This window comes from Malus sylvestris, chromosome 17, assembly GCF_916048215.2.
Source record: "Malus sylvestris chromosome 17, drMalSylv7.2, whole genome shotgun sequence".
In the NCBI taxonomy this organism is placed as follows: Eukaryota; Viridiplantae; Streptophyta; class Magnoliopsida; order Rosales; family Rosaceae; genus Malus; species Malus sylvestris.
In genome coordinates, this window is record NC_062276.1 from 26,360,556 (window position 1) to 26,379,972 (window position 19,417).

Genomic DNA, 19,417 nt, shown 5'->3' on the forward strand with positions numbered 1-19,417 from the left:
GAAATAAACTCAATTTACACGTGATGACAGAGCATAAGTACAATACAATAAAATATGGTGAGAATTATACCATCGATGGTAATCGTCCATACCAAGATTTGCCAATAATCCTCGTCAGTACGAAAACTCTACTACTAGAACCTGGAGGGGCGAAAAACAAGTGTGAGTAGGCCTGAAAATAAAGTTTTAATAAAAACCTTTTGAAAACATTATAAACCCTCACCATAAAACCTGTATAGTTTACAGAAAATAATAATACTACATAAGTATAAAAACCAATACACAAGAACAGCGAAAACTGAAGTATGCCATGTCATAATATCTCAGCAATAATAAATGTCAGCCTGGTGTGAAACCAATATAAAATAGTATGTCAGTTAGAGTCACCTAACACGACCTGTATGACTGGACCTGTATCTCATCAATCTAGGCTAGCACACGAGTCGAAGTCATCTGGTGTGACCTGTACGACAGGGTAGGTATAAATATGTACGCTCAAGTGCTACGATCACGTGAAGGTTGTGCGATAAGTCGGGGATCACCTACGAGTCGGAACCACCTATTGTGGTATGTACGACAGGTTAGCACCAGACTTGGATCCAAGATGAGCATGCAGTGCGGGAAGTGAACAATTACGTGAAGGCTGGCCCTAGCCCCGAGCGGGAACACTAATACCAGGGTGCAGCCATGATAAGCTCTAAATGAATATATGCATGTCAATATGATGCAATAATTCCAATTACAAAGTAAACTCACCTAAACTTACCTATGCATATCGTAGCATCGTTTGGCATTTCATGATTTCTTAACAATGCAACATTTTAAATATAACATTATTTAATCATATGCATAACTTCAAAGCATTTGTGGAAACTATAAAGTTTTTATATATATATATACCATAAAAAGGAAAAAGACCAACTCACTTGAGGTCTGCGCTACAACTTCCTAACACGAATATCGAGGCGTCACGAACGATTGTCGCCTAAAACAAATATTCAGTCATGTCTCAGAATTCTTATCGATAGAACCCGTAACTTACATAAAACATATCCCCAAGGACGTTCTAGAATGATTTGAGACCCATTAACTAAAAGTCAACCGTCGGTCAAAGATCGACACATTAGCCCTGCTTTAGGGCCATCAACTTGGCTCAAATTTACACCTTTCCTTGGCAGGGAATTTATTCACTTTAAGTCTAAGGCGTTCGCCAAAGTGATCTTCTAAAATGTCAACAAAAATGCCCAAAACTTAGGAAAAGCTAACACATTTTTCGTGATTCGACAAGGTGGTAAGATTAGAAAATTAGGCTCAAGAACCTAGAATGCTTACATTATGCGTGTGATAAATGCAATACTGCCCAACTTATGCTCTGATACCAAACTGACACACCTCGACCCGGAATGTCCACTAAGACTCCAAATCAAGTTGTGCTAATAAATTTAAACCTAAAAGTGCCTAAATATACGAGTGCGCTATGAGTGGGAATGAACTCAATTCACACATGATGACAGAGTATAAGTACAGTATAGTATAATAGAGTGAGAATTATACCATCGATGGTAATCGTTCACACCAAGATTTGCCAATAATCTTTGTCGGTACGAAAACTTTGCTACTAGAACCTATAGGGGCGAAAAAACAACGGTAAGTGGACCTGAAAATAAAGTTTTAATAAAAACCTTTTGAAAACGTTATAACCCTTCGCCGTAAAACCTGTATAGTTTCCAGAAAATAATAATACTACATAAGTATAAAAACCAATGCATAAGAGCAATGAAAACTGAAGTATGTCATATCATAATATCTCAGCAATAATAAATGTAAGTTAGGTCCAATTTGGCGATTTGAAGCACTTACCTTCAATCGCCAAGTCCAATTTGTTCCTGACCTCCAGATAAGTGTTTTGGTGGTGGTGATTGAAGGTAAGTGTTTCAGAAATGGATGGATCGCCGCCTAGTACCACCAAGCCGTGCGTCGGCCTTCACGAAATTGGAACCAAAACTCTCTGTTTTTGGGTTAAGATGGTGGATGGCAGGCCACTGAGTGATTTGAAGGTGATTGAGGGTGGTGATTCAATGAGAAAAATAGCATGATTTGCCCGGAATCAAATCGGGGTGCAAACGGGTTGGTCGTGGGTGTGCACAGGTCGACGGGAAAGAGACTCATTTCTTTCCTTTCCCAATTGGCTGCTTCTCTCTCATCTGATTGGTCATTACCCTTTAATCTGATTGGTCAGTCTTCCCATAAGGTGGGAGTTCAATTTACTTAACTGAACTTTAAATAACTAATTTCAAACGTCTGTAACTATATCATTATAATCCGGACTCGCAAACGGCTTTCACATATAAGTCCTACGTCTCTCTAATCGATGGTCAATGAAAGGTAAAATCTTTGCCTCAAGGGCATTTTCATAAAATCACTAATTTAAAATTTATAAAGCTTAGAATTAGGGACAGGTTGTCACACCAAAATTTTCAAATTTCAACCCCAAAATCCAAAAGCTCAAAACCGAAAATGCAATACAGATCCATCCCGAAATACTGAAAATTGGGAATATCGAAATTTCGATTTGTAATTGGTTTTCAAATTCCTGTCTCAAAAATTTTCGAGATCCCATTTTCGATTTGGGATCCCGTACCGAACCACCCTCATGTACCACCCACTAATTTATAAACAACTTTCATCTTTTCGTACATCCTTCGGAAGAAGACTTTAACTTAAGGTTTTTTTAGCCGAATTAGTCTTTGAAATTGACATAACTCTTTACGTTGATTTTTGAGATTTGAACTCAATAGAGGTGGCCCATGAGTTTATCAACTATCAATTATTTTGGTTATTCCGTGAAAAATCTTTATTAAATAAGGATAAAATAACAAAAATATTCTCAATTTTTGTCAAATCATCTGGCCATTGGTTGTTAAATTGAGGATTTTTTTTTTATCATCATTTTGGTATTTGTTTAATAATTTTTTTTTATGAAATGACCAATGATAGATGGTAGACAAACTCAATGACCATTTGGCTAAAATGCCTTACTTTAAATTGTAATTGGGGAATTGCAACTTAGCGCAACTGTCTATTGTTATTCTTTTTTGTTTGTAAGCGCAAAGTATTAGGTCCGATTCTAGTCAAAAGTGTGTCCAAACCAAATTGTTATAACTGACCTGTTGTGTGGCTTATCTCAAATCCATATATTTATATTGTTTTATTATAAAACTACAATTGATGGGCATCTGCCTTCACATTCTTTATAAAAATGGTACTATATTTCAGATTTATATATTTAGAACACCACATAACCTGCAAAGAAAATAAAGTAAGTATTGAAAGACACTGGTGTGATACTGACTTAAGGTATTGTTTGGTACGTGGAATGAGACGGAGGATGAGACGCACTCGTCCCATGTTTGGTGCGCCAATTTGTTTGGGACGCGCTGTCCCGTGGAACATATTTTAATCAATTTTTTGTGTCACCCTCCCCCTGGAACAACTTGTTCCAACCCATAGAACACAAAATTAAACTTTTTGGATAACAATACCCCTTATCTTTTTCATTAATTTCATTATCTACCCTTTCTTCCGTAGCCTCCCTCTCTTCTACCATCCCTCTCTCGTAGCCTCCTCCTCCTCAACCACAAACCCAGCAACCTAGGCTAACCCAATAAACCCATATGAACCCAACCCCACCTTCCTCTCGCTGCCTCCCTCCTCCCTACTAGTCCCACGATGAGACCGTCGACGTCTACCGCAAAAACATCAAGACCATCCACTCACAAGACGTGGCCGACGCCATCGCTCGAGGGATAGGATGGCGATGATTAGGTGGAAGATGTGAGGGATGATGTTGAACTCATCGGTAGTGGCTCAGATAAGGTCGAACTCGTCAAAGTAGATAGGTACGGTTGTCATTTAATCCGTCATTCCATTACGGCATGTGCGTACACCAAATGTAGCATGTAACTTTCGTTTCGTTCTGTCCTGTCTGCGTACCAAACGGTACCTAATGTCACCGATGCTTAAGATATCAAAGTGTGCTTAGGGCACCGCGTTGAAAGCTTAGTGGTAATATAATAATGTGAACTTTAACAAAAAACTTCCAGTACTGATCACTTTAATGAAAAACCACATTTTTACACTAAAAAGTCAATCTTGGTACTATTCACTTTACCCTTTATTTTGTCCTTATCGTTAAAACTCAAAATTTTCAAGCCTTTTTAATTAGTTTTTCTTATGATATAATGTTGAACATTAATTACCGGTAAGCTTTAAAAAGGAGTAGAAACTACCTTTTATAGAGGCAAAGTTGGAGGAACTTTATTGATAGAGATTCCATATAAAATTTTGATTTAATTCCCTCGAAATCTCATGGAATGAGGTGAAATTTGTGAATACTTAAAATGCATTACGAAATCTCTCCAATCCCCTTGAATTCATCAACTTTTTCAAATTCTTTAAAATCAATTTCTAATCGAATACACGTTGAATTTCAGATAATCACTTAAAATTCTAATTGAATATTTATAAATTTATTAAAAGAATTAAAAATTTTCAAAATTCTATTTGAATACACCCTTATCAGATGAGTTTTGGACCGTAGCGGAGAAGAATAGATTGCGTGCACATACTTGCAAGGCTTGATACCCAAGTGGGGCCCGGAACTTCTCAAACTCAACCTTGTGGCCCACTCCTTGCCCCTAATCGCGCGCTTCACCTACGACACACCTGCCTCAGGAGCCAACCCCGCGAAATACACCCACACGTGGCGCCCATCTGTTGGTTCGGGTTTTGGTTCGGTAGTACGCCACCTCGCACTATATGCCAGCCTCCGTCACTCTCTGATTAGCTCTCTCTCGAAAGCACTGAAACAGAGACCTTTTGGAGTTGTTCATCTCTCCTTTTTCTGGAAAATCAAACTGCGAAATCATGATCGGATCAAGCCTTCAAGGTACGAGTGGAGAAACACTTTTCTCTGTTAACCTCCTGATTTTGTTTGGGTTATGGGCTGTTTGTTTCTCTGGAAAATTTTCATTTCCCTAGGAAAAAAGTGATTTTTTTCTCTGCTGTAAGCCTTCCCTCGCTTCATCAACCAAGATACGAGTTTTTTTAAGGAAAATATTTATTTTTCACTCCATTATTTCGTTATCGATGATGGGTTCTGTTTGTTTCCTCAGAAAATTCAGAAAAAATGAAGTATAAAAATGCAGAAAGTTCAAAATTGTAGTTCTTTTTGTAGTTGGTCTCTGTGTGCTGATCGAATACGTGAAACTAGTCGAAAATAAGGGAAGACGAAAAGGAAATTCTTTAATGCCGATCAATATGTGACCCAAAGTTCTTTCCTTTATGACAGTTAGTTAAAAAACTCGAGCATGAATTACAAGTTTTAGTGCACCTTGGTTCAGTGGCGGAGCTAGAATTTTCGGTGAGGAGGGGCCTCTCATAAAGGTTTTTTTTTTTAATTTTTTTTAAGCGGATGGTATTTACAAAGCTAATATGATATATATATATATATATATCAAAATCAAATGTTCAAAACAACATATGCACATATAATATTACATACTCACAAAAAATTATAATTATCCTTGACGACTATTCAACTCAATGAGATAAATAAAAACTTTATGAACCATAAATCTCATGTAATATGGAGAATAAAGCAGAAACAATAGAGAAACAAAGAAATTTAAAACTTATTTGTTTAATAGATTTCAAATTTAGGATTATAAAATGTATGAGATATCAAAAAGAAAAGGAGAATTTTTTTAATTTTCATAATTAAAATTGAATGTTTTCTATTTAAAGAAAACCGAAATATTGCTTTGATTTTAAATGCTATTAATTTGTGTTAAGGAGATAGATAAAATATTAAAGCTAATTGGGAGATGGGGTTATGCTTGAAACTTGGAAAGCAGGACTTGAAGCAATATAAGGATGCATAATTCCCTTATATATATATTTGTTTTAGAAAGCTAGGATAGGCCCAGGCAACCCCTGGTCCTTAACTCTCTCCGCCAGTGCCTTGGTTTACAAATGGACACACGAATTAATCGTCTTTTGCAAGTGTGCGTAAACTGGTGCCCCTTGGACGCCGAATGCAGTAAAACTTGTCGTACATATGTTAATGCTCTGCTTTAATTATTGGTTTGTTAGTGACTAGTCTTTGTAAACTGGGTGTTAACTGCAAGTAACCAGAAAATCTGGGCTCAGTAATTATGTTCCTAAGTGTTTGCGGGGGTTTTTATTCTTTTGTTTACTGCATTAGTACTTGTATAGTACACATTCTTTGCCGTGGTTGATTCTTTTGTTGTCTATTTTTAGCTGCAATGCTGTTTAGTTTCGGTTTTTCCTGTTCATCATTCCATGTTGATGTTTGCAAGAAAGTTTGAGGAGAATATGGCTTTTGTTTATAAACTGAGTACTAGAAAGTTTCACACTACCCCACATAGTTTGCAAAAGGAATCAGGACAATCCTTTTCCTTTCTCTTTGTATTTTTGGGTTGGGGGACACGGGAGGATGTTATGGACAATATAAAGGCTTAGTTGGGATGAACTTTTGATATTTCCACATCTGGACCTTTCTTTATGCATCAACACTGTATTGTAGATTTAGTTTTTTCTGTTCTAGCACAAATAAGCACCAGTTTGAGTTTGCTCACTTTGGTGCATAAAAGCTGTATTTCGTACTCTTATGCCGCTAGAATTTGGACCAACTGCCTTTTTATATGTTGTAATGTTCATTAAATAAATTGATGAGTTGTGCTTGAAGGCATTTTTTGCAAGGTCAATTGATTACCATATTGAGTACTTGCCCTCTACTTTTACAGGTTTATAATGAAAGCTTCCAGTTTGGCTATTGAAGGGATAAATAACGTTCTGATTCAGTTTTTATAAGATATATTGGTTACAAGGTATTTTCTTAATGGGGGGAGCTTGTTCTAGGAAGAGAGACCACCAAGACGATGTTGATGATTTTCAGAGAGGGTTTTCTAGAAGATATTCTAAAAGTGGGAGTTCAAAGTGGTTGGCAACCTCCTTCACCCGCCCTGTTACGGATATTCAACCAGACACAAGGAACGGTCCTTCTCTCATGGACATGTGCATCCGTAAAATATGCAAGGTAATTGCTTTTCGGAGTATTTCTTGTACTTGGGACTGAGGTTCACTATATTTTGGCTTATTGCAATTGTTGCTTTGATTTACAGGACATCAATAAATTTAACACATTCTCCATGCTCCCAAGAGATATTAGTCAACAGATCATTAATGAGTTGGTGTACTCCGGATGCCTCACTGATGTTTCTTTTGAAGGTTTTCGTGATTGTGCTTTGCAGGTAACTCTTTTTCGTAGTGCTGGCAATCACATTTCTAATTCTTTATTTAAAAAAATTGACAGTGTCATCCTGTTCATCTTTGTTGTCAGTGTTGTGCTGACCTTGAAAGTTTCTTTCATTTTTTTTTTGGAAGGATCTTTACTTGGGGGAATGTCCTGGTGTAAATGATAGTTGGATGGATGTCATCTCCTCACAAGGGTCATCTTTACTCTCTCTGGATCTCTCTGGTTCTGACGTTACTGACAATGGGTTAATTTATCTTCAAGATTGCAAAAGTCTCCAAGCATTAAATTTTAATGATTGTGACCACATATCAGACCATGGCCTGGAACACATCAGTGGTAGTCCATCTTAATCTTTATTTTTGTTTCTTTGATAGCTTTCCTCTCTAGTATTAAATCAATTTGCAATATAGTCAGTTTATATTTCTTTCTGCTGAAGCGCAATTCCCAAAGCCATTTTGGATAAAAGATGAAGCATATCTGCACAAAATTTTGTTACCCATTGTAGCCTGCCAAAATAGCTGTTGGAATAGCACATCCCTTTTATAATCAGCTAAAACTATTCAGTAAGCTCAGTGTTAAATAAAAAATTTTGAGAAGCAAGAGAAAAATGAGGTATGATTGGGGAGGGATGGCATGTCATCTGATACTTCTTTGTGATAAATAACCTGTGTAGTATACATAGTTGGAGTTTGTACCATGTCTGCAATTATTTTGTCCAAGACTGAATTGTTTTCCACACTTACAAAGCATTCATTATTGGTTCAACACTGTTACTGTTACACTTATTCTTCCTATTCTTTTTTGTTAACCCTTTTATGCTCAACATTGTTGTATTTCCTTCTTACTGCACCTGCAAATGAAATATTTATGAGAGTTGGTTGCCATCATTGAGGATCTAGGAAAGGGGAGGAAAGCTAAAGCTTTGTGGGGTTGTTTGGTGTTGGCAGGTTTCTGGAACATTTGGTTGGGGCGTAATAAAGAGTTTTTGAGGATTATAAGGGAGTGGGGGTAGAAGAACTATGGGTAGAGTAAGATACTGGGCAGACCTTTGGGCATCAGTTTCGAATGAGTTTAGGGAATAATCTCTTTTTCATAACTGAGGGATGTGTTAGCAGCCATAAAATGAATTTGGTTCAGCTTTAGTTACTTGTAAATAGATCTACTTGAGAGGTCTTAGCTAGTTTTGCTAGATGGTGGATTTCTTATCCACCTTTTTGTAATTCATGTTACTGTTTTAATATAACTTTATCGTTTGGTTCTGCATATGATTTTGTTAGATTCTTTCAGGTCTGTCCAGCTTGACAAATTTGAGTTTTAGAAGAAACAGTGCAATTACTGCTCATGGAATAAGTGCGTTTGCTAGTTTGATTAACTTGATGAAGTTGGACTTGGAGAAATGCCCTGGGATTCATGGTGGACTTGTTCATCTACAAGGTAAACGCCTCTAAATGAAGTCATCTGGAAAGTGTTATTTTCTTTGTTGAAAGTGCTGGTAGAAAGTACAACCATGTCCGAAGGATTGTACTATGTATTATGTAAAGGAGAATAGTTTTCTTATGTTCTTGAACATGATGAGAAAACATTCTCAAGGGAAGCGTGCATTCTTTATTCTACAACACAGTTGGAGGTGGTGCTATTATCGTCTATACAGTTTAGTACCTCTCTATAATATACGTGAATTGTTACGGTATATGAGTCGGGCATCCGTTTGAAGTGATTATGTCATTAGCTTACACTCAACTAATGTACGTACAAAAATACTGTAAATGATATGTGGCCCAATAAATGAAACACTTGCGCAATATGACAACAATCTACTCGAGGGTGGACTTGTATGAGTACAATGATATAATGGTAGGCCAAAGGTCCTCAAACCTCTAGTATGAGATGTCTGATAGTGATTATTCACCATAATATGATCCATGATGTCTCCTGTGATGCACGTTGGAAATGAACCATGTACTAAATTATGGATAATGCTTTCATCTCAGCATGCCACCATTCTTATCACTTTGAATTCATTATTATTCTAATACATTTCATTTAAATCTTTGTACAGGCTTAACAAAACTAGAGTCTCTTAATATCAAATGGTGCAACTCTATAGACGATGCTGACATGAAACCTCTCTCAGGTAATATACATAATGGTTTTCTTCTTGTTTACAGTGAAAAGGAAATGTAGGTTTTAATCTTATACTTTTGGGGTTTGACTTCTATTGAAATGATTCTCTGATATGACTTCTTAGCTTCACCCCTGGACACAGATGACAGACTTCGATACCAATCCCTTTCCATTTCCCTCTTCTCTCTCTCCCCCAAAAATGTGTTGCTTATGTCTAAAATAGTTGCATATTGTATTAAGAATTTGTAGAGGTCGCACTTGGTGCGATGGCAAGTGCCTTCGCCCATGAGCGGTAGGTCTCGGGTTCGAGACTTGGGAGCAGCCTCTCCATAAATGGGGGTAAGGCTAGCCGACATTCACCTCTCCCAGACCCTACGTAAAGCGGGAGCCTTGTGCACTGGGTACGACCTTTTATTGTATTAAGAATTTGTGCCAATCTTGATCCGTCTTTGTCGATAATTTCTTCCCCCACAAGCTGTTCAAGTTCAGTTCCACATCTTCATTCCATCTGCAAAATGTGGAAATAGACAGAGCATAACTAAAGTACCAATTCGAAGCAACTTTGACTGGAAGTCAGTCTATTATATTTACATTTGGCAAAATCAAGTGCATCCATGCCAAATTAGATGCAGAGATCTATCTTTTCACATGATTTTTTTTTAATCCCAGTCTTCAAGAAGAGCGCATTTTAAAATTTAAATACATGTTTGTGTGTGCTTTGGTTTTTAATGTGAATTAAATTTCTGTTACAGCACATTGTGTGAATCACTTTTTCATTTGTATTTCAGGGCTTACAAATTTGAAATGCTTACAAATCTGCTGCAGTAAGGTTACTGATTTTGGCATTACTTACTTGAGAGGTATATGCTTTTGTATTTCATTTATCTACAACTTGCATCTTTGTGCTGCAAGGAGAATCATGTGTAATAAGTTTTTATCTATGGATCTTTTATAGTTTGAAACTATTGTGATTGTGCAGCGTACTCCTTAGGACTTATCTACTTGCACCCATTTTTTAAAACTTAATACCTTTTAGTATTTTATCGATATGGGATGCCAGTATTTTGTCTCTGTTAATAAAAAACTTATTCTAGTCTACTTAACCAGACATGAATGTTGTTAGGCGTAAGTTTATTGCTGTTCCTCCATGTAACTGTTTATATCATCTATGTCTTACAGGTCTGCACAATCTTTCTCTTTTGAACTTGGAGGGATGCCCAGTTACTGCCGCATGCTTGGACTCACTTGCAGGTTTGTATGCTGAAGTAATTAGACTTTTCTTAGCCATTCTAATATTGTTCTGGTCGTTGTATGCCATGCAATCCTTTTCTCATTGATAAGGTTGATAAATTACTATCAATTGATTGTCCACATACATCTTTGTATTAAATATGTCATTACTTCGTATTTGACAATATCTATGTGATTGTATTATGTGTGTAATCATTTCTATTATGTCTAGTGATGGTTTACTTTTTGGAAATGCTAATAGAACAAAGAATTAGTTTGGAATTAGTATGTGTCTGAATCTGAGCCTGAATAGCCAAATTAAATATTAAACTCTTTGAAAAGCTTTCTGCTTGCATATTAAAACGTTTCTTGTTCCATAAAGATAGTGTGTGATGAAAATGCACCATTATGCACAGAAAAGATTGGGAATCTGATTTTGGTTAGGTCTTGAACAATAACTGATGACTTATGGAGTAGCATAGCCGAAAGTTATACGTGTCATCTACTAAAGCTGAATGTGAAGACTTTTGCCATTTTTTTTCCACTGCCTAAGTACGTACTTTATCTTTTGTTCTAGCTTTAATTGGGCCTGATATTTATCTGGGTTGCTTGCTTACCAGCTCTTGATGGCCTGCTATATCTAAATCTGAGCAGATGTGATCTGACTGATGAAGGATGTGAGAAGTTCTCCCGTAAGTAGTTTTTAAACTGACCCCAATGACTTTTTTTTCCTTTTCTGTTGAAGTCATGGAATACAGCTCTACCTAGAGGCTGGCTGCGTTCTACTTTTATTTTTTGTTAGGGGAGCCCTGAGCTTAGATTGTGGCTTACCTCATACTCTGCAGGATTTGAGAACTTAAAAGTATTAAACTTGGGCTTCAATGACATCACTGATGCTTTTCTGGTGCACTTGAAAGGTGGGTTTTTTTTTTTTTTTGAACTCTTGCATTTGTTTGCGTTCAAAACTTTGGTTTTTGGACTTTCTTTAGGCATTTACTTTTTCATCAATAGTAGAGAAAGTTTAGTAATAGAGAAAGCCCTTCTATATGAATTAGAAATATATGCTCTGATGGAACCTATACCGTGCAATTTCTTAATTCATTGAGCGAGTTGGTGGTTGGTTCTTCATTTTTATATTGACTACAATATCAGATCCCATAATTTCCCTTGTGTAATATATGCATATCTTTAAATTGTGGTTTTGGCCTTGCTGCAAGTAGGTTTGACAAATTTGGAGAGTTTGAACCTGGATTCATGTAAGATTGGTGATGAAGGGCTGGTTAACTTGACAGGTCAGTGTTACAAACATGCATGATACTTATAATTTATGCCCTTAACCTGGAATCTTTCCAGAATGTTTGTCTTGCATATTATATTTGCGGAAATGATGAGAGTTACCATACACAGTTGTATTTGTCGTCTTTTTTCCTCTGTAACTTACCTTCCGTTTGTGTTTTGTATCAAGTCTTATGGCATAAATCCATCATAAAGGAATTCATATATTTCTGGTAAACAAAGTTGCCAAAGACCCATCGTAGAGGAATTTGAGTAAAAGCTAAGGGTAAGGGCCTGGTACCCTACTTAAAAATTGATTCCAAAAACTGTGATTTTTATAAAAACTCGGGTTGAGCTCCAGTTTTTAATTTCAAAAAGATGTTTGGTAAGAAATTTTATCAGTACTTTTTAATCTTAAAAGTTTTATCCACACCCTTTGTCCCTCACAGTAACCACTACATCTTCCCTTCATGTCCTCCCAGTCTCCCAGTCTCCCAGTCATCCTCAGATCATGACTTCACAGAGAAAAGCTTCACCTCCTCATAATCTATCGAATCTGAAAGGGAAGCCAACTTTAATTGACTCCGGCGAGCCAGTTTCACCCAATTTTTACCCAAAATCTTCAAATTGGTACTACCATTCTCAGTAACCAAGACGTCAGGATTAGAAGCGTCGAAAACTTCATCGAATTGGATTGGGACCTGGCCGGTCTTCCGGACTTGACAGATCAGATAATGCGGGCTTGCTCGGACGTCGTCGTGTTGGAGTGATTACACCGATGGCGATGACACTGGGCAGCCATGCAAATAGCCACGTGGGACTCGGTTAAGTGACGCATGGGATCCAGAGAGATGCAGCGGCGGCGGCTAAATGAACGGAGTGGGCGTTGGTGTCAATGTCGGATGTACATTAGAGTAACCCTGGTTGAAGAGTCTATTGAAGACAAAGACATACAAAAACTCTAAACACATAAAAAGTCTCTTCTCAAGAATCAAGTATTGTTTTTTAGTTGTGGATTTGAAAATTTGCTTGCCAAACGCAACTTTAGAAAAAAGTGTTTTTGATTCTAAAAAACTGAATCCAAAATGAATACCAGACAGACCCTAAAAGTCTTTTAGTGACATTCTTCCTAGTGAATTCTAGGGTTTGCTAGTTGTTTTCTAGCGAAGGAATATCATTTGATTTTGTTATATCCTGCTGCTCAGAACCTTTTAAAGATTTATGTGAATTTCAAAAGTGATCCCACGCGTGCAGTTCTTAGAAAAATTGATGTATCTATTGTGGTTTTCTTTCTTTTAGAAGCTTTTATAAATAAAATTATCATTTTAATAGTGGCTGCTGAATCTACTGTCAATTAAAATTTTCAACAATATCAATCACTGCTTTTTTATTATAACCCATTTTCATGACAGTTGGAAGGATCAGTTTTTCTTATGTGTGAAATCGTGTAATTTTTATGAGTCTTGTGGTTTTTGCTTATATTGTATCTTGGTGGCTTGACTGGCAGAGTTGTAATATTTGGGGTCGGAATCATGCTGACAATTTTAAATATGTCAATATGCTGATTTTGAGTAGCTTTATCATTCTTTAGCCATGCTTATGAAATTAAGCATAAAAATCTTCAGATGGTACCCCTTTCCTATTCCTCCATAGAATCTGATGAATGCTGGTTTACATGCTTTTAGGCCTTCAACATTTGAAAAGTTTGGAGTTATCAGATACTGTTGTTGGAAGCGGTGGGCTTCGCCATCTGTCAGGTTATACGTTTACCTTTCTCTTTTGGCTTGCAACCATACAGAATTTCATTAACTTTTTGCCGCATCAACCCACTTGCTCACCCAATCAAAGACACAGGCAGAGAGTTTGTAATAGAGAGTTGTGTATTTTTAGTTGTACTTGGTTTATCCATTTTTTTTTAAATAAATCGTCTTACATCTAGTTTGGTCATCAAGTGAACATGGTTGTACCTTTGGTAACTTAACTATGCTTTGTACTGTTAAGTTTTTGTTGGCTTATTAGTTAGTACTGTTTTGGTGTTTCCAAAAGCTTAAGATATGAAGAATTGAAGATGTCCGACAATTAGGAATTTTTAGGTTTCAGTCTTCAGTCATAAGATTAGTAATTTAGTAGTACTGTGCGTTTTTCTAATCATCGAGGGTCCCTAGACAAAGTAACAATGAATTAACAAAAGTTCCATCCTATTACCAATGACTACTGCTGCACCATAAGTTCTCTCATTTTATTATTTCTCAAAGTTAGGAATACCATGATTGTGAATCTATATGTCGGGGCTAGAAATGCCAATCTGGTTGTAATAGAGGCTTTTGCCTCTAAACTTTGTGGTTTATTTACCTACAATATACACACACGTCCGTTTTGCATAAATTTTAATTTTGAAAGCAATGAATTTATTTGTGTCCGAATAAATTTGAACTAATACTCAAATGTGATGACACAACATAATTCATTTTTTCAGTGATTGTCTAGATGCATTATCCTCACTTTATTTAATAGATATTTTTAAAAATTCATCATCAATTTTCTTTTATATATATCTCCTATGAATGCCTTACAAACAGAAAAGTTTTGTAGAAAACAGATTTGTAGAATGAAAGTTTTGGTATTCTAAATTTTGAGAAAAATTTAAACTGAAAAAGAAAAAAGTTAGGTCACATCTGTCTTTTTCTTTGGTTTTGAGTAAGTGAATACAATTTAATTTTATAGAAACATTATGATGCCATTAATATATACAGTAAAAGAGTGCATAAGTGTTGGCCCATAGGGTAAAAGAGTGCAAAACTGTGCATGATTAATGTTCATTTTTTCCGTATATGGCCATTGAGTTTTTTCTTCTTAAATACGCACTTTAATCAAAGAAAGGTGTTTTCTATTGATCTTTAACCCTAGAAAGGAATGGTGTGCAAATTTGGTAATTCTATGAATAAATGGGTGGCCATCTCTGATGCCACCATACAGGAGATGAAAATACTGAAGGATCCACGTCTGTTCTTACTTCTTATTACCAAAATGGAATTTTTTATCAGCTTTAATTTTTGGGAACTTTAACGAAAAGCACCAGGTACTGTTCACTTTAACGAAAAACCACATTTTTACACTAAAAAGTCAATCTTGGTACTATTCACTTTACCTTTTATTTTGTCCTTATCATTAAAACTCAAAGCTTTCAAGCCCTTTTCATTAATTTTCCTTTAATTTTTTGGTTTTGTTATTCCGTAACCTGACTATTGTTTTCTTGTAGGTTTGATTAATCTTGAAAGTATAAATCTTTCCTTCACTGCTGTTACTGACAGTGGTTTAAGAAAGCTGTCTGGTCTCTTGTCTCTCAAATCCCTTAATTTGGACACTCGCCAAATTACAGATTCTGGACTGGCAGCGCTTACAAGTAAGCATGGTTAGATGAAACTGCATTATGATATTTTGGCCTCCCGACGAAATTTTCAAGTCTTGTCCAACATTACCTGGTAAGCCATCTGATTCTATGAATACTGCATGTATTTTCCTTTTGGATGCAGGCTTGACTGGATTGACACACCTGGATCTATTTGGAGCTCGAATTACAGACTCTGGAACAACCTATCTGCGAAGTATGTTAACTACTTAACACTGTGCTGGTTCATTTACATAAATTAGATCACATGTGATGTGAGTTATTGATGATAACCGAAACACACACCAACCACTTCTTGGTGCAGTTCTGGATCTGTTGATTCAAAATTAACTTATTGTAATGTTATCAACAGTTTATATGCAAGCTGGAAAGCCTGTTGTGATGCAGGGTAGTTTAGATTTAGGTGAATCACAATAACCTGACCAAGCCTTCACATCGAGCTCACATTTAATTAAAGTTTTGCATCACTTATTCAGAATATGGCATCAGTCATGTAGATCTCGAGGTTCTTTTTATTTCAAGTATCACTTGGACTTAAAGAGTAAGACTAGATCCCAAAATACACAAAAGCCATTATTCTCACAAGCCTAAAGCCTAAAGCTAACTAGCCAATTGATGGGACCAGAGTGATGAACTTTCCATATCGTCTTGGGAACCGTGATATTGATGGTGTTACCCTTATATTCCAGGGTGACGAGTTACCGTAGTTTACTTTCTCATTGTATCTGGAAGTTGTTTCGGTCGAAGTAGCAGGCTTAACATTGCACCCTAGAGTTGGGTAACTGACCTTATTTTATTTTTTGGAATGTTAAAATTTAGATGAGATATACTATTGAATATAATTATAGAGATAACTTAGAGTTCTATGTTGTTGGGGGGCATGATAGTTGCATATGTCAGATAAAGTATTTAACTAACATGCTAAATTCTACTGATAATACTTGCAGAACGTGGAAACAATATTGCCTGGTCTATTAAATATTAATCTTAAGAGGCTCGTGGTCATAGTGGAGAGGATTGAGTTCCGAAAACAGTTTGGAGTTTGGTTTTTTACATTGTATCTTCAATTTGCAGGCTTTAAAGATCTGAAGTCCCTAGAAATATGTGGTGGAGGACTGACGGATGTTGGAATAAAGAATATTAAAGATCTTTCATCCTTGACCCTATTGAATCTATCACAGAACTGCAACCTGACCGATAAAACCTTGGAGTTGATTTCTGGTATGCTTTCAAACTTTGGTTTATAAAATGATACATATGCTAGCTTTACCTGTTTTATGGACTATTAAATGGTGGCATGCCGGTGTTTGAGATTGGACCATTTTAGCGAGTCAAACTTTTCAAGCGCTGAGGATATAAATGTATACCCATTGTCGACAATGTTGGTTAGCATGTGGTCAAAATTCTATTTTCATTTAGTGACCGTCGTCGTCTTGAGATATAGAGTATTGATTAGCTGACTTTTCAATCTTCGTAGCTACTGGGAATGTCCTTTTGTTTTGCAATTATGACCATGACAACTGCATGATCCCATTCTTTTTCAACCCTGACGTGCGTTGATGGCCATGAGAAAGGGAGAGAGGGTTGGTTGGAGTGCCTTCCAAGTATTAGCAAGGCATACCTGGTTGTTTGTTTAGGGAAAATTGAGGCATGTTATAGTTTCTCTGCCTAAGTTTTAAAGTTGGCAGTACCAGAGAGCATATCAAAACGACTCTGAGAGTGCTCGTATCCGTACACCCTTGGTTCAGTATTGATTCTGTGAAGCAATGGGACACTTCAATTTTAATTATGTTGGTTAACGTCATTATTATCTTTTAATTGTCACACTTTTCTATGGGGAATGCAGGGTTGACAGGATTGATATCTTTAAATGTATCAAATTCTCGTATCACAAATTCTGGACTTAAGCATTTGAAAATGCTGAAGAATTTGAAATCTCTGACATTGGAGTCCTGCAAGGTAACAGCAAACGAAATAAGGAAGCTTCAGATGACTGACCTTCCAAACCTGGTAAACTTCCGCCCTGGAGGTAAATGAAATTCGTAACATTTAAGCTTCTGGCAGCGTGGACAGACAACTGTGTATATAAAAACACTATGGAAAGAAGACATCTGGTACTTGTGTATATGGTTGGACGTGGATGTGGTTTTCCAAATGTCTATAGAACTACGGATTCAGAAAATAATTTGCTCCGTTTTCATGTGAAGCTTTCTTCTGTCATCGAATTCTCATGGAAGATAGTGTGGATAAAGCTTTCCTCCAATGTCTATTTTGTCGAGTCCCATCCTACGTTTTTAGTGTAGAAGGCGATCATTTGTTAAGACAGACTTGTTTATTTATAAATATTTATAGGGAACTTTAACGAAAAGCTTTCGGTACTGTTTACTTTAACGAAAAATCACATTTTTACACTAAAAAGTCAATCCTGGTATTTTTCATTTTACCTTTTATTTTGTCCTTGTCGTTAAAACTCAAAGTTTTCAAGCTATTTTAATTAGTTTTCCTATATTTTTATAACCAAGGTGATATTGCGGGATGGCTGATTCGAAATTGGGATCTCGGATTGTAGGGGAATGTGTTGAACCCACTGAGCTACACGCCGCTTGTACATTCATTTTATAATCCTTTACATTGTAACCATGATTTTGGATAGGATAATGCTATCCACACATCTATTTTTATTTCTCACGTCCCTCTCAATTTTTGGCTGTCGGATCAAATAATTTGAAGAAGATCAATTGTCACAAATTAATAAGGATGTGTGGGAGGTAAAAATGGCTGTGTGACGATGGATTAGGCGAGCTGAATTATACGAGTTCATCGAATATTTGTAGTCCTACTCTTCCTGAAATGCGGGTTGAAAGAACCGTACTCCTCGGAATTTAGCCATCGGACTGCTTGCCTAGCCTTAATTGGGTATTCCTCGCTACACGTTTCATTGTTTTAAGTCACCTTTCTCGACAATTTATTCCTTCTGGTAAAATAGACAGATACGATCGTGGTTGGTAAAATAAATGAGGCATAATATTTATGTGGTTCGGCAAGTATGCCTACGTCCTTGAGGTTGCAGCAGTATTTTGTCTCTCTATTTCTCTCCTACGTACTTACTGCTCGACTCTCTGGTGCTTAGAAGCAACTGGCGTGGTATGGCATGTTACTATTGGAACAAGTCCAAGCAACTCTTAGAGATTTTGCAGTTTTATGACTTGCTGGAGAATCTTGGTCAACCCTAATTTGCTCGTCGGTGTTTTCTTGCGATCCAAGTACTTTCCTAACTCGAATCTTTTTCAGGTCAAGCTTGGCGATGTTCCATGTCGTTTACCTGACGGAATTTGCTTTGGGGATGCTTGCCGGATGGCGTACTGTGAAGTACAGATTACAGCTCTGGAGAAGCATACAGCTACCATTGGCTTTTGATAGCTAGAGCTCTTTGGCAACTAGAAATGCAAGTTTGTGAGGAGCTGCTGCTGGTGCTCTAATGGTTCTCCAAGAGCTCAACTTCAGGCCGAGCTTCGGCAGAGATACGCCAGTTTCATTACCTTGTAATAGGTTTTTCTTCGAATCAAGGCCGAACCCATAAACATAATAACAGGGCGAGTTTTGTGGCGCGCGAGGTTTTGCGAGTGTGATGAACTTTTGAACTGATGGGTTCCATAGAAAGAATGTGTTGGTTTCTGTAAGGTAATCATCTGAGAAGAGAAGTAATCCGTTGCACGAGCCCACAATTCGGAAACACTCGTTGAAGCTCTGAACTGGAAGGAGACATACTCAAAATGCAGAGAACAGCACTCGACTGTGGGGGTCCTTGGTGACAATCTTATCGTTGTTGTCCCGTTGGCGCCATATTTCCTCGGGCTACACTATTTCTTGTTGCCTGCACCCCCATCAGTTTCATCGGTGCTGCGGCTCTGAGCTCCCTCCTGCCTATGACTCACTCTTTCAAACTCCTGTTTGTAGAGCTTGTTGCACAAGCTTTTCTTTAATTCGAATCAGATCAGACCTGCTTCTTTGGTTGACTGTCAATGTCATGCATGCTTTGT

The 19,417-nt window shown here is 37.0% G+C and overlaps 1 protein-coding gene across 2 annotated transcripts; it reads left to right on the plus strand.

Annotated features, from left to right (window-relative positions):
* The first annotated feature begins 4,784 nt into the window (after nucleotides 1-4,784).
* LOC126611623 (uncharacterized) lies at nucleotides 4,785-17,745 on the plus strand. Of its 2 annotated transcripts, none has more exons than XM_050279983.1 (16): nucleotides 4,785-4,948; nucleotides 6,828-7,120; nucleotides 7,206-7,334; nucleotides 7,468-7,675; nucleotides 8,627-8,773; nucleotides 9,399-9,473; nucleotides 10,252-10,323; nucleotides 10,643-10,714; nucleotides 11,314-11,385; nucleotides 11,539-11,610; nucleotides 11,914-11,985; nucleotides 13,654-13,725; nucleotides 15,228-15,380; nucleotides 15,502-15,573; nucleotides 16,452-16,598; nucleotides 17,224-17,745. In XM_050279983.1, the coding sequence occupies exons 2-16, from the start codon at nucleotides 6,923-6,925 to the stop codon at nucleotides 17,412-17,414; spliced, it is 1,752 nt and encodes a 583-aa protein (XP_050135940.1). In that variant the 5' UTR covers nucleotides 4,785-4,948; nucleotides 6,828-6,922; the 3' UTR covers nucleotides 17,415-17,745. The 2 variants fall into 2 exon arrangements, with proteins under 2 accessions (XP_050135940.1, XP_050135941.1); XM_050279984.1 differs by having other exon boundaries at nucleotides 15,228-15,371.
* The last annotated feature ends 1,672 nt before the right edge of the window (nucleotides 17,746-19,417 follow it).